Below are 14738 nucleotides of genomic sequence, written 5' to 3'. Positions count from 1 at the left end.
GACAAACAGCCAGTACTAGAACATTCCCTTTATGTATATTTTATGTATATTCAGAGCCGTAACTAGGATTTTTGCCGCTCCCACAATTTTTGCCACCTGGGGCCGTCCCCCCCCCGCCCCGCAACTTTTGCCACCCGGGGCCGTCCCCCCGCCCCCTCTAGTTCTGGCCCTGTGTATATTACTATCAATCGAAATTTTTCTAAAGATCGTTTTTTTTTAGTATTAGATACATTTTTTTCATGCAAACTCGTTAATAAATACATTTGTTGTCACGTAAAACGTTTTGCATTGCTATATTTTGAAATCTATTGAAACTATATCAACTATAATTATTTTTATGAGTATAGAAATCTTATTCATTAATTTCCATTTGAATCATTAACTGGTTCATAACAAATGTGTCTTTTCATTTATTTGGTTTCCACATTCTATTATTGTATACTTTTTCTAGACGTTGTAAGAAACAACCAAAAAAATCGTATAAAACAACATATGCAATCCATTAGACAAAATCCATGATGACCAACCGCCTGGACAAATAAGACATGCAGTCCAGAACCAGAATCAAAATATTTATTGCCGACTTTTGGCATATATGCCACCTGTGCATCCTAAAAACTGACTTTACACGTTGATTCTGTGTAGAAATTTAAAAGAGAGTGAAGACTATTATGTTTACTATGTGCATATGCTTGAGTGTATGTGGAAAGAATAATTTTTGCAAAGCCAGTAAATTAGCGAAAGTATTTTGCAGAAAATACGTATTGCTAGGCCGAGATTATACTGTAAAAGTGCTTTTATAAAACTTGAAAAATACAACCAATAAGCTGATTGGTTACATTCGGGCAAATACAACCGATCAGTTTATTGGTTGTATTTTTCAAGTTTTATAAAAGCACTTTTACGAAAATTTTATAGTGTAATCCCGGCTCAAGACTTATATGTGTTATTGCTAAAGTCCCAAATCAGCCAATTCGCAAACTGGCCGGGTTGTCCGAATTTTTGGCTTTTTCCGGCCCCTGTATATCAATCTCTATGGCTCGAGGTCATTGCCGCGTCGACGAATTTTTTTGTGATAATTATGGTTAGCTATAGCAACCCCCAACGGTATCAAAGAAATCGGAATATCAATATCTTAGGGATCGATATGTTTTTTTACTGACAAAACCCGAAGTGCAACCAATTCACTACGGGGCCGGCCACTTCATGAATTGATCAAGAGTTTCGGCCAAAGTCCGAATTGCAGAAATGATTCGGACTTGGGGCAGATATTTCGGAGATCCTTGGCCAAAGCTCGATGTGCTGACGTAAGACGACCCGGTAGGAGCCAAATTCATTTGTTTTAACCGTCAATGTCTACATATAGCAGCTGTATTGGATTAGCTCCATGTGACGCGAGAAAAAAAAAGTGAAATTTAAGAGAAAAACTACAAAAATAATTATTAGAGCCCGAAGTTTAGGCAAAATGCCATAAATTGCCTATTTTAATTTTTTGCTATTTTCAAACTTTTTTTGGTAAAAATGCCTTTTTTGAAATTTGCGCGCCATAAATGTGCCTATTTTAACGTAGTTTTAAGTTTATTAGTGAATTTCAGAAGCCATAATCTGTAAAACTTGGATATTTTGAGCATTCAGAACTTCAAAACAATTGGTCTTTTTAAAATTTTCCAACTCTCAGTGTTAATTGTCATCAGAACCCCCCCCCCCCCGCCCCCCAGTCACATTCAGAACAAAAGAAGTGATCTGAGAGATTGGTGTTGCACTGCATTAACTTCGCTTTGACCTGGTGGTATTAGACGTGAATGAATTTGTTCCAGATGAACGCAGCCCGTGTTAGAAAGACAGGAAAATTAGAAATTTTTGTTTCTCCACATACTTCACATAACATGTCTCACTCAGGCATTGGACTGCGGTCATGAATTGACATCATGGCTAACACAAGGCGGAGTAGGAGCAGATAGGGCTCTGGGGGCCATGTTGTTTTGATTTTATTTTTTGCGCCATAAATGCACTGAAAACAACACACACCATGACTATTTATTAAACATACATATTTAGTATTCGATTAAATTGACTCTCCCTCAGGGGTGTGTGACAGATGCGGCCATACAGGGCCCCGCGCTTGCAGGAGTCCCGCCTACGTGGTAATATGAAAAAAAAAGTTATTTTTACTTTTTAGAAAAATAGAACAAGATAGTCATGTTTTTTCAACTATAGAAATGATAATGATTATTCCAAATAATACAACAAATATACGAGAATTATTCGAAACTCGAAGGAGCCCCACAGATCATTTTCCCGATCGGCTCCGCGTCTGGTCATGGTGCCCTAGAATCGGCCTGATCTTGAGGGTCTACTAACATTTTATTTTGGGCTTGAAATCAATTTAACTTGGATAATAATGCAGTTATTATAAACTATAATTAAAACAATAAACGGATTAAGTGCAACCGATTTTTCTGCCAGTTTTTGGACCCTAGTTTTTAGTTATTCTATCTTCCTTCTAAAAATTATAAATGCCTTTTTGGTGCCTTTTTGCCTGCCTATTTTGACCATTTTGTACCTGAACTTCCGGGCTCTAATAATTATATAAACGTATAGTTTTTCTGCCAAATTTTGGAGGGAAATAATGATTACCGCATCGTGACTGCGGTTTGATAGGTTGCCATAACCAACGTGGGCATAATCATCATGAAAAAATACGCCCATTTCACGATGATCCCGAATCATGTCTTTTGTTATCGGACTTTGGCCAGGGATCACCGATCGCTTCGCGAACTGCCCGGCCAATGTGCGAATTTCGGACATTGGCCTCGTCAATATTTAGCGAAATTGGCCACTTCGCGAACTGGCCAATTTCGGGTTTTGCAGTAACAGATATATATACATATGTTACTGCCAAAAAAGATCGAAATTGGCCAATTTGCAACGTATATTCACGTTTCATAAAAAAACTTTTGTAAAACTTTTATATTGTGATCCCGACCTTGACCAAAAATTTGACTACTGGATTTTGTGAGAAAAATTAATTTGAAAGTGTTCAATTTTTAACTTGACCACGTGGAATAAGTCCTATACAAAACGTGCTTTCGGTTTAGTGTCAGTGTCGAAACGCAATCAAAAAGCAACGTTCTCCAACATTATAATCACAAAACAAACTCCACCCGTAAACTGACAATTATGATAAATGCCATTTTCTTGTAATTTGTGCATTTTTTTTTCCCCCCGCTCGTCATTCTTTTACGTATCTATTCAAATGAAATTAACAGTTAAGGAAGAGAAAACGAACACAGAGTAGTGTAATTACACATCGAGGTCATGTAAACAGCAAGTGAAAGGCCAGAATGGAAGTTTCATTATGTCGGTAATTCTTAGACACGGCGGCAATTTCATGTCAACATTTAAGATATCAAGCCTTACCCGAAATCCCAGACAACGTGCCTGAAGAATGCACAGCGGCTATCAATTAACATAATATATAACATTATTTTTTTTTCGTAAATCATAATATGCCTTTCATTTTATTTTTTTTGGTACTAATAATGAGGGTAATATCTGACGAGGGTGTAAAACTAGCACAGATTTTACTGATTCGGTCGGCGCCAGTGTTTCTGGAGCCAATGGTGGTTTTTAGTTTTGTTTTGGCTGTTATTCGTTGTTTCTTTACCACTTTGTTACACCGGACTTTTGTTACGTATGCGTGACCCACTTCTATACGTATAATACAAAATGCGATTCCGGATAAAAGTTTGTTGATGACAGACCTTGACCATTCGACAGCGGTATTCAAAGGGCCTTGGAAAATATGTCCGTGGAGGAGGAAAAACTTGTGTTGTGTTCTTTGATTGCTACTTGTCGTGTCCTGAAACGTATGTAGAATGTCATGTTAATTCGAAGGCGAGTTTCTCATCTTTACGGTTTGAAAAAATAATTAATAAACTCCGGAGACAGTTTTATTATTGTCGGTTGATATTGCCTGTATTGGCACGTATTGGAACGTATCGCAACGATAGAGTGAGTCGTCCGACGGGGGTTTGATATTGTTGAAAAGATTGTCGGCATTTTATTAAATGTTGTAATTTCTGGAATACATCACAGCTGTGCTCATGAATGGGTGAGTCTTTTTTTTTTTTTTTAACTGTGAATTTGAGTGACGATAATGCGGAAATATATTGTTTTTTATGATTTGTTTTTCAATTTAGTAACAGATGGCTGGGTACCTTTTCATTCTTTCCCGATTCAGCCTCAAGTCAGAATAGTTACTTATTATAATACGTGGCAACTACTACGGAATTTTCGTAGTTTCTATGGATTTCCACCATAAAATACGGAACTACGGCGAATCGGGAAAACTACGGAAATCTGTTTTTTTAAACTCCTTTTGTTCAAAGATTTCTTTGAATTACATTATTACAATATCCTATCGAGTACAAAATGACGTCACGCAAAGACCGTATTTCGAAAGAATAAATATCAAATTAATAACAAATCACCCAATTGACATAAAAAGGTTCAGTTTGCACTAAGATAACTTATCATGGCCTAGAGAGTTCTTTGTGAGATAAATAAAACTTCAAAGTTCACTCACAGATGGCGTTATAAAACAAAAAAATTGACATCTATACATATAAAATTGACTGTCTGTGTAAATGTTTTCTATACAAATCTACTATTAAATAACCAATCTTCTCCGAATTTTGTATGTATATCAAATAAGCTCCAACTTAAACGATGGGCTACTTTAAAAGTTCGTCATAGTTGGGCAAATGCTTGATAGGGTAGAAAAACTGTCCAACAACAATGACTTTTGGAATATTTACTTTTGTTACCTTGGTCCCCAAACAATGGTTTGCCACTTTTTTAATGTTCCCAATATATGAAGAAACCCGGGCAGTACCAAGTATTACTGCTAGTTGATATATATAATGTCAGATTCACAATTTTTTTTAAAGTCGAAGGAAACCTGGTGATGAGCATTACCACTACGGAGAGGCTTGGTTCCAAGGTTGGCATATATGCGTTTCATCCTCAGTTTGATAAAAAGTGTAGCCTATCCTTCTTATCCTATCTTTTCTTTATGGTCTACTTACTCCCTCCAAGCCCAAGAATAGAGCACTTCATATTTTCAAATTTAGATATTCCTGTGGAATATTTATTTCCTGTGGAACCTCGCGACCTCAAACCTACTTTTGTAAAAATTAACTAGGTGTTCACATATTACAATCACTCAAGTGATTCGCGGCGTATTTACAGATGATTTGAATGACCTGAGGTACAGTTGCAGCACACTTGAGCGGCCCGCGAAACAGCTCTACATCACTCAAGCGGCACGCCACATTTCTACATGACTCAAGTGACCCGCGGCACAGTTACAGAGCTCTTAACTGGCTTGCGACACTTTCTTAAACCAATGAAGTGACCCATATTCTAAAAAAGGTTGAGCACCCTAAACATAGGTGCTCCTCTTCTAATGATGGGCATGCACCGGTGTTCTTGACTCAAAAAATATTGAATTCACTCTGTACTTCATTTTTAAGATGTTAGCATGCGACTGGGAGGAGGATGGAGTAGATGAAACTGAACTGGTATTTATCACCTGAGGATGAAACGGCACTATCTTAGCAAGTGGATGAATCGGGACATCACCGTATCAGATGATTCTATCTTTTCCCAAGCCCACTACTAGAAACAAAAGCATACTTACTTGCCGGGTCAAGGCATACATTTTAGTGTCTTACTTAACCCAATACAGACATCCCTTGCTTCAAACGATCTCACTTTACGTATTTTCACTCTAACGCGATTTTGAAAATTAATGTAAGAAATTGCTACCGGCAAAATTTAGCCTGGAGTTTGATTTTAATTTTGAAAATGCGCTTGCAAATTGAAGCTATGACTTGGTTAAAATAACAAAATTGATTTTATTTGATGATGTGGATGAGAGAGAGAATGATACAAGTGTGCATGAAACTCTCGAATCCAACTCACCAGAGCTCACTCTAATGAGTATCTTTTGGTGAACACGTTGGCAATGCCATCAGAAGTTTAATCGAAGAAAATGAATGAATCGGAATAAGACTAGAATTGTCATATATGCAAGGGATATATTCGGGATTCTCTGACTTGCTACAACAGTTTTTAAATAGACGAAGAATGCAATTTTTCAGCTGAATATCCACTATTTCATTAAAAAGTTATCAGCTGCCATCCAGCTCTTCAAGAAAGATCCACACTCAGCAGAGCCAGCCCACCAATTGATAACAGTCAGAAGTAGAAATTTTAATTAAATTCATTCACATACGTAAAGTGTGAGATTCATCTACAAGTTTGAATTTTTAAGTCATTGACAAAAATTTATTTTGCTGCTCTCTAGAGAGAGCCAAGTTTATTCTTTAACTTCTAAATAAATTCCCCTCTGTTTCTATATTTTCCCATTTTAAATTCAACTCACTTTACGTGATTATTTCGCGTAAAGTGAGGGACACCTGTACTTTTAAATAAACAAAAAGTGAATTTGGCACTTTTTTTTAAATCTTAGTCTGTCTCAAACTTCAGCTACGACAGTTTTAGTTGACAAATTTTATTGATACGTAAGATGGAATCAATTCAATATATTGATTCGTTTATGAACTTTATTCAGAGACTGTCGTTTTTAATCCGTTTTTTATTTCAAATCGGGCATCTTCAACCCAAGAGTGACGGATGTTAGTGTCCGTATTTCGTCCTCGCGATTTATTACGGATACTCAAACTCCTCATTCAAGGATTAGTATTATGCTGATTTGAGCTTGAGTACATTTTAGAGTTGCTTTATGGGTGCTCTTCTTTTGATGATGGACGAAAACGTTGCTCGTGACCTGAAAAATGTAGGAAAACCCCTGTTTTTTTTCAAACATTGTCGCACGAAGATCGTTATATATACAGTAATTCTGGATTCGAAGGGACATACTTTATATAGAGATGATATACAATACACACACTAAAACAACATTTTTTGTTACGGACGCGTTCAGACACAAAATAAAAGCAGAGATGCTGACATGAAAAAAACATTTAGGGGCTGAAAATCGCCATTCGTCCCGTACGCGGCAGTTGGAATGGAGCGTTGCACTGCATATTCATGAATTATTACAGTGGGTAGGGGGAGGGAAACTCAGCCCCCCTCACAAAATTTATTGGATGAGACTCAAATATCCTCAGCCCCCAGGTTCCGGCACCTACTGTATGAATACAAGAACTCTCGCAAAAGTTTTAGTCACGGCTGTAACTGATCTAGCGTTTTCGAAATTTGAAAATCTATGTGAATCAGATAGAAAGCACCATGGGTGTATAGCACTTTTGTTGATGGTCGTATTATTATAATGGTCGCACCCTTATAAAAAGGATTTGTTTCATTTCTATAGCAGTTTCTGTGTTTTCGTCAATAGAAAAAGAACGTCACATCTGCCTCTACATTGCTACACAAAAAAAAAATGTTCTTTATTTTTAGTATAATCATTATTAGTATAATCATTCCTTAAAATTTACGTTAAGAGTAATGAATCACCCTATATATGAAAGACAGGTTCTTATAAAAAAAAATGTTCATAATTCTATTCGAAACGGATTCGAACGCTCAAGCTTTTCTGGAGATTTTTAATAAAAATAAAAGCTTATTTGATAATCTCCGTAATAACGGAGACGCCTGGATCAATGAAGGAATCAGATTCCGTCTGATATGCGAAGAAGCCATGACCCACATTGTATTAGTTCATGACTCAGTGATTTGCGGAGGCTGAAGTCAATGATCACACAAGGTTGGCGCCTTCAAAGAAATACCAAAGAAGACAAGAGATAAAGTTGTTTATTTCATCGCCACTCCCTTGTCATCTCTCATGCCTGAAATTCTTTTCCTGTAGTGACCATTGCAGTCTCGGATGGCATTTTATCCGCTTCTGTTGATTGTCATCGATGAGCTGATTGATAGTTTCGTATAAAATATCTATGCCGGCATAATTTCGGCGCCGATCGCAAGATTAGCGATCTAAGTCGCCCTAAACGTTTCATTTCCTTCTATAATATCCGTATATATGGTGAGTTCTGTAATAGAAAATCAATTACATGATTTAAAAACATCATAAATTACAATATATTACGGGGAATCTATCTAGATTATTATTCAGTTTTGGCCTTATATATGCGTCATAGAACGTCTCCAAAACACGAGAGAATCATCCTGCTGGTATACCTACTTACTGTCATTTACAACAGTTTCTGAGACCTAATACCTCAAATAACCTCCGAAAAAAACCCCAACGGCTTGTGTGACTGCTTTTCTGATACACGAAGTCCTGTTAGGTTTGGTTTACTTGATTTAAAAACGTGACTAGTTTTGTTATTCACGATTCTCAGCTGGTGATCACGATTTCGTCTAAAGTCGCTGGACACGAATAATCATTTTCTTCATTTTTTTCTAGTTCATAGTGGTCACAATTCGGTTCCCAACTGTTTTATTTCAATTTTTTTCTCTAACAGCGACCATTTGAACTTATGCTCAAATATGTGCTCGGGAATGAAATATTTTCTATATCTATACATTCTGGAGGTTTAAGTTTATTGAATTTGGAATATGTGAGAAATGAAAGGTGTGTGTGTTGCATGCATTCTGGAAATGTATCAATCGTACCCACCACTAATTAAACAAGCGATTTTCAGATTTTCGAAGAGATTTTCAAAATTTCAGATTGTCAAAAAGAGATTTTCAAAATTTCAGATTTTCGAAGAGATTTTCAAAATTTCAGATTGTCAAAAAGAGATTTTCAAAATTTCAGATTTTTGAAGAGATTTTCAAAATTTCAGATTTTTGAAGAGATTTTCAAAATTTCAGATTTTTGAAGAGATTTTCAAAATTTCAGATTTTTGAAGAGATTTTCAAAGTTTCAGATTGTCAAAAAGAGATTACTGTTAGCTTCCTGATAAAAATCTTATTATCTCTGGAAACTAAGCAGTTTATTGAACTTCCACAATTCACTCATCAGTTCTTATTCCATCACTTTGGGATTCATTTTAAACGTAAAAATCTCCGTTTTCTTCTGAATTCTCGCACATACGAAGACCATACATTCGTCACATATTTCTTTCAAATTCGGTGTGGTATACGTTAGGATGAACAAACTTGCAAAAAGGATAAAAGCAATGGTGTCTCCGGGATACGAAACTAGAAAAAAATATCCATTCATACCAGTATAAGATTCAACAAACGTTCTTGAATCAAAGTGTAAGATTTTGAGAAAATAATTATTCACGCTTCAAGTCGAGTAAAACAGTAGTTCTGAACCTGGGACCATATGGTCCCTTGTGGTCTTGGGATATTGTATGGGGGCCACGGGTGAAAATCAAATGAAAGGGGAGTCACGGCAAGTGGCCGGGGGAGAATCGGGCAAGAATCGGGACCACAGAGAGCTGTAAAGAAATCATAGACAAATAGTGAACTATTTATTGGGAATATATAGTTCTAACTATTTATACTAACTGGAAATAAAGCTTTCCAGTGAAATATTGGTAGGGAAAAAGTGCGACTACTTTCAGAATCCATCAGAGCCGCCCATAGAACCAGAGCCATCTCAATCCGTGAGGACCCTGTGGTTATGATCCAGGGCCTCGTATTCAAAGGGGGCCTACACGATGAGATCTGGTACTATGATTTTCCAATGTAAGTACGTATGTAAATATGTAAGCTCTTACTTCTCCAGCCCCAAAACATTACTTTGTCCGGGGACCCATGATATTGAGACGGCCATGAATATATAATCTCCACAAGAAGAAAACTTACTGAACCAGGGTAATCAGTCGGGGGGGGGGGGCGATTTATTTTGTAGGTGCGTTAAATCGTTCGTTGTATTTTACACAGATCTATTTTCCCCCATATAATTCAGCTCTTAAAGGGGATCCTCCACCCTTTCTGGAACCGTGCCTGGCCCAGTGTTCCAGAGATCAATCTTATTTTAAAATAATTTGTTCGTTATAAATTTGGTTTCGATTAAATTTAATTCGAGAAGTAGAAAGGGTCTCGCTTTTGGATGGGAGGGGGGGGGAATGCCCTGGATAAGACAGGCAAGGAAAAAAAATGCTGCAAAGGGGGCCACGGGCTGAAAAGGGTTGAGAAACACTGAAGTATAAAAAAAACAGCAAAAAACAGTGAAGCCAGATAGATGAATATAAATAGTTGGTCAATTCCTTGAATTAACAGTAAGGAAATAGATAGGCAATGGGTAGAAAAATAACAAAAAACGGCGTTTCCTCATTAAAATTCAGCTCAACATTTGTGCGGGGTTCAGATGTTTCTTCATTTTTTTCCCCCATCGTTTTTCTTACTCTTCACCCGAGAAGACATCAAAACAAGTAAGAAAAGAAAGTATGACATCGTGTGGAAAAAAAAAATAGAAATTGAAGCAAAACGATTTCCAATCTGGAAATTCTTCCAATGATCGATCGGTGGAAGTAGCCCCGAAATTTAAGCGACGTAGTGCCCCAACATGTATAATTATTGCTTTTAAGAAAGGAAAGAAAGAAAGAAAGGAATCCTTATACATATATAAACCCGCCTCATATTTCTGTAATACACGTCCAGATGCTCAATTCGATGGCCACCGCTCCATCTTTACCTCAATCAAATACCCGACCGGCCCTCCAAGTACCGTCCTCTTCATCTTTAAGAAGTTCCTTTTTATTTCGGCAAAGTCGATAATGATAATATACTAACCTGGAACACACCTAGAAATTATGGTGTGATAACCTTTCGTTTTTGACCAGTTTCCTTGTGATGTGAGGAGGGGAGGGTTGATTTGTATTTTCTCTTTTATATAATAGGAGCTTTTCAATGTCCTATAAGACATTAACACTATTTCCAAATAGGAATTCCACTGTTCTTCTGTCAATACACGATGTACTATTCCAGCGTCTCGACATGTTGATATTTTTGGGGAACATGGTGGAATCCAGAATTTCCCATATTGTTTGACCCGAAAGAGTCAATATGTGTACTCATTTGTGCCTAGAGCAATATGAACTTGACATCTGCTGAGGAAGAGCGAGGTTATGTGCTATAATTATGGTGGGTACAAGGTTTGCAAACTTTTAGGAGGGGTAGGATACATCTAGACCAGGAATTACTCAGCAATGCATGGTCAAAGTGCTTTCCTGATTCGGGGTAGCGTACACAGAACACACGAGAACCGAAAGGATACCACGTAAATGAATATGCATTTTAATACTAAATGTACATCAAGAAAAGTAACAGAGGCCTAAAAGGTGTTTAAAGTGTCACCCACGAGCTGTTATGCCGAACTCTGCGCCGACGATCTGCGGCGCATGGAATTCTGAACATTCTGGAAGATTCCGTGCATGTGTGTAGAACTTCCCTGCAATGCATGCAACCAGTTTTTCAGCGCTGTCATACAACAGTGTTTTTTCAGAAGTAATCAAAGCATGATAGATCCAGTAATCGAGCCGTCCAATGCACCAAACTCCCGGAACTTCCGCTTCCGTAAAAGCCTTTATCTTTATCTGAAACCGACTATAGCTCAGGCCTACCACAATGAAGTGATTTTCTGCCTTTTACCTAATTGGGTGAGCTATAGCGGAAAAATGAGCCTCCACATCAGAGCCTTTCCGAGAGCCAGACGTCCCTCCCAATCTCCCACAACGCTCCCGCCTCTCACACCGAAAACGCTGCGGCCGCCATAGCGCAACCCGACCACCATATCCAAAAAAAAAAAAATATATATATATATATGTATATATATATATATATATTAACGTATCCATGCTTTAGATCAATGTCTCGCGACAACAATCCTCGGTGGAACATTGTCTTAACAGTAGCATGGCAAATATTCAAAATCAAAAATGTACAACAGAGAATTTGGAAAGCTTTAATTCTCACGCTGGTGGCCTTAGCGCCAGGCACCAGCGGGTATTCCCTGAGAGCCAAAGAAATTCTCACGCTGGTGGGCCTCCTAGTGCCAGGCACCAGCGGGTATCCTCAAGAAAAATATAGAAATTCTCACGCTGGCGGGCGTTCCTAGCGCCAGGCACCAGCGGGTTTCCTCTAGAAGGATATAGAAATTCTCACGCTGATGGGCCACCAAGCGCCAGGCAACAGCGGGTATCCTCCAGGAGCAACAAAAGAAGTTCTCACGCTGGTGGGCCTCCCAGCGCCAGGCACCAGCGGGTTTCCATTATTATACCAAATAAGATGAAAATTATTGTCTCACCAAATTCATTCAATTTTTCCAATTTATTCCAAAAGGTGCGTTTTTTTCCCGTAAAAGCCAGGAAAGCATTTCCGACAATGCATTGCTATGCGATTCCAAGTCATCTGAGTACACCTTACCCTTCCTAGAAGTTTGTAAACCTGGTGCTGGACACCCTGTACATGACTTCCAGAAAAAGAAGACCCCCACCGTCTTTATGCAACTGAAATGGCACAGATTGCGCAATGAAGGATTACAGATCTTGCTGGCTTAGTAAGGAGTTTGCTTCCTCGAACTTCAATACACGTTCTGCATTGTTTGGTATGTTTTCCAAAAGACCGTTTAGAAGTCTCGGCAGAAAAATATTCATAAACGGAAATAATGATTTGACTTTTTGAATCCGTAGCAGTTGCTAATTCGCTTTCTTTCATGCTAGATTATAAAAATTTGGAGAACAGAATCTTATCCAATGCTTTCCGGATCTGCGTGCTTGCTGAGTCTCGCAGCAAGGCAAAAAATAATTTGTTCCTTAGCAATTGCCAACCATTGTATCAAGTTGAGAAAACAAGGGATAGTGATAACATTTTCAAGAATTTTTCCCACAATTAATGACATTTTCATTCTTTAGTTGAAGGTATATGATTGGATTTCATTTGCTACATGAATATTTTCTAGTTAGCTTCATAGAAACCGTATTTCATGAAATTACTGATTAATGGTAAAAACGGTGTTTCCTCTCATCAATAAACGCTATTGAAAACTGATCAAATCTTTCTTATTTTGATATCTTTCAGGTGATCATCACAACCCAGATGAAACTTCACAGCAGCAGAAGTAATAAGTCACCATGTTATTCATGTGAATGTATCAGTAATTACTAGTTATCATTGATGACATGGAATTCTATTTCAACGAAAGCAGAAGTGGTGAGTCAACCACGGAAGTAAGCGATACATTTTCATTGTCGTCGACGTCCAAACATATGGTCGACTATGGAGGTTCCTTGCCGAAGCACAAGTATGATTCCCTTTCGAAATACGGACTCGCTGGTCGAGCTTCTCCCGGCCATGATTTGGGTTACCATACGTTACTAACACGAGATGGAATCACGCCGACACCAACTCATACTCCGAAAGTTTCACGGAGGTTGTACGAAGATAGAAGCTGCTCCTCGACACCTTTCCATTGGAGCCACGTGCCATCAGCATACCACAGGTCATCAGACTGTGGAACGCCGCCCGTGCCACATCCCCTCACCGTTGCAAGAGCACCATGTCCGTTGACGTGCCCTAGTTCTCGTGCGTCGTCTGTATTGTCGTCTCGGTAAGCAAATAATATCTGATCAAATGTAAATTTTTTTTGCTAATGTAAATTTTACACCGTAAGCATTGCTGTGTGTTTGTCTGTAAATAATACGAAACATCATTTCTAGTATCAAATGAAGGCTGCAGGAAATAACAGGATTATTATATTCAAAAATGATATAGCATTGTATAGAGAAATTTCACCAATATCAAAGAATCAACAATTCATTTACCGCAGTTTTTTCTACAGTAACGATGAACATTTTATGCTGCATCTACATCATACTAAATTTGATTGTTTAGTTTGAAAATCTTCAAGAGATTTTAATATATAAATAAATAAATATATATATATATATATATTACTGATATATCATATTCCTTTATGGGCAAATTTTCTTTTAGTTTCGTGAAACTTGAACTTTGGTCGTCCGCATTAGTTCTGAATGTACGTCTTGTTCCCTGTCAAAAGATTTTCTAGATAACGTCTTTCAAAAATTCAACTCTTTTCCTTTATACTCATTTTCGAACGGGATTTCGACGTGACAAAAGTTATTTCAAACTACAACTCGATACATGAATGTCAGGTTTTTTTTTTTTGTTGCCGTTCTGACACACTTGCCATTTTTCAAGATGTTTCTGATTCCACAAGATGTGATTTCTTCAGTACGAGGTCAGAGGATAATGTTACAAGATAGCGTGTTTCTTTTGGTGTATCCCTATTTCTCCCCTCCACTTTGATTGTCACGTGTCTTTGAAAATTTTTCTTATAGACATTTATAACTTTTCAAGCAACAATCTTATTAGAAATAGGCCTATACATAAGAGAGTGCCGTCAGGTTTTTTCTATAACGTCATTTATTTCAATTCACTTCAGAAAAGCGCAAGCTTTTACTAGCAAGTTTCTGAAATGTTCAACAGAGTCTGTTGCGTTTCATGTCAGTGGAACTGTCTAGGACTCTCGATTATGCACCATAATCATTTTTTTTTAATGTACAGTGAAACCTGTCTAAGACGGACACTGTATGAGACGGAAACCTGTCTTAAACGGAATCAAAATATAGTCCGTTCAATGATTAGTGCTTTGATTTGCACCTTTTATAAAACGGAAATCTGTCTAAAACTGAATATTATTTGAGTCCGTTGACGTTCCGTCTCGTACAGGTTTCACTGTACAACGTTTTTTGAGTTTTTATAGTTTT

General features: G+C 37.6%; 1 protein-coding gene across 3 annotated transcripts in view; it reads left to right on the top strand.

The window, feature by feature from the left end:
• LOC149073484 (uncharacterized) overlaps window positions 1–14738 on the top strand; it is a 90730-nt gene that overhangs the window by 39129 nt on the left and 36863 nt on the right. For 2 of the 3 annotated variants that reach the window (XM_089246486.1, XM_089246484.1), the window contains exon 2: window positions 13027–13555. In XM_089246486.1, coding sequence (XP_089102612.1) covers window positions 13128–13555 — 428 coding nt within the window. In that variant the 5' untranslated portion in view covers window positions 13027–13127. Of the gene's footprint in view, window positions 1–3769; window positions 4115–13026; window positions 13556–14738 lie in introns of those variants that run through there. The other variant, XM_089246485.1, reaches the window with a different exon arrangement.

The sequence above is a fragment of the Pholcus phalangioides genome, unplaced genomic scaffold (genome assembly GCF_987345545.1).
Source record: "Pholcus phalangioides strain wild (caught in Gottingen) unplaced genomic scaffold, Ppha-v1.0 ptg000017l_1, whole genome shotgun sequence".
NCBI classification, from domain to species: domain Eukaryota; kingdom Metazoa; phylum Arthropoda; class Arachnida; order Araneae; family Pholcidae; genus Pholcus; species Pholcus phalangioides.
The sequence above is the reverse complement of the archived record's forward strand: the minus strand, read 5'-3'. Positions and strand labels throughout refer to the sequence as shown.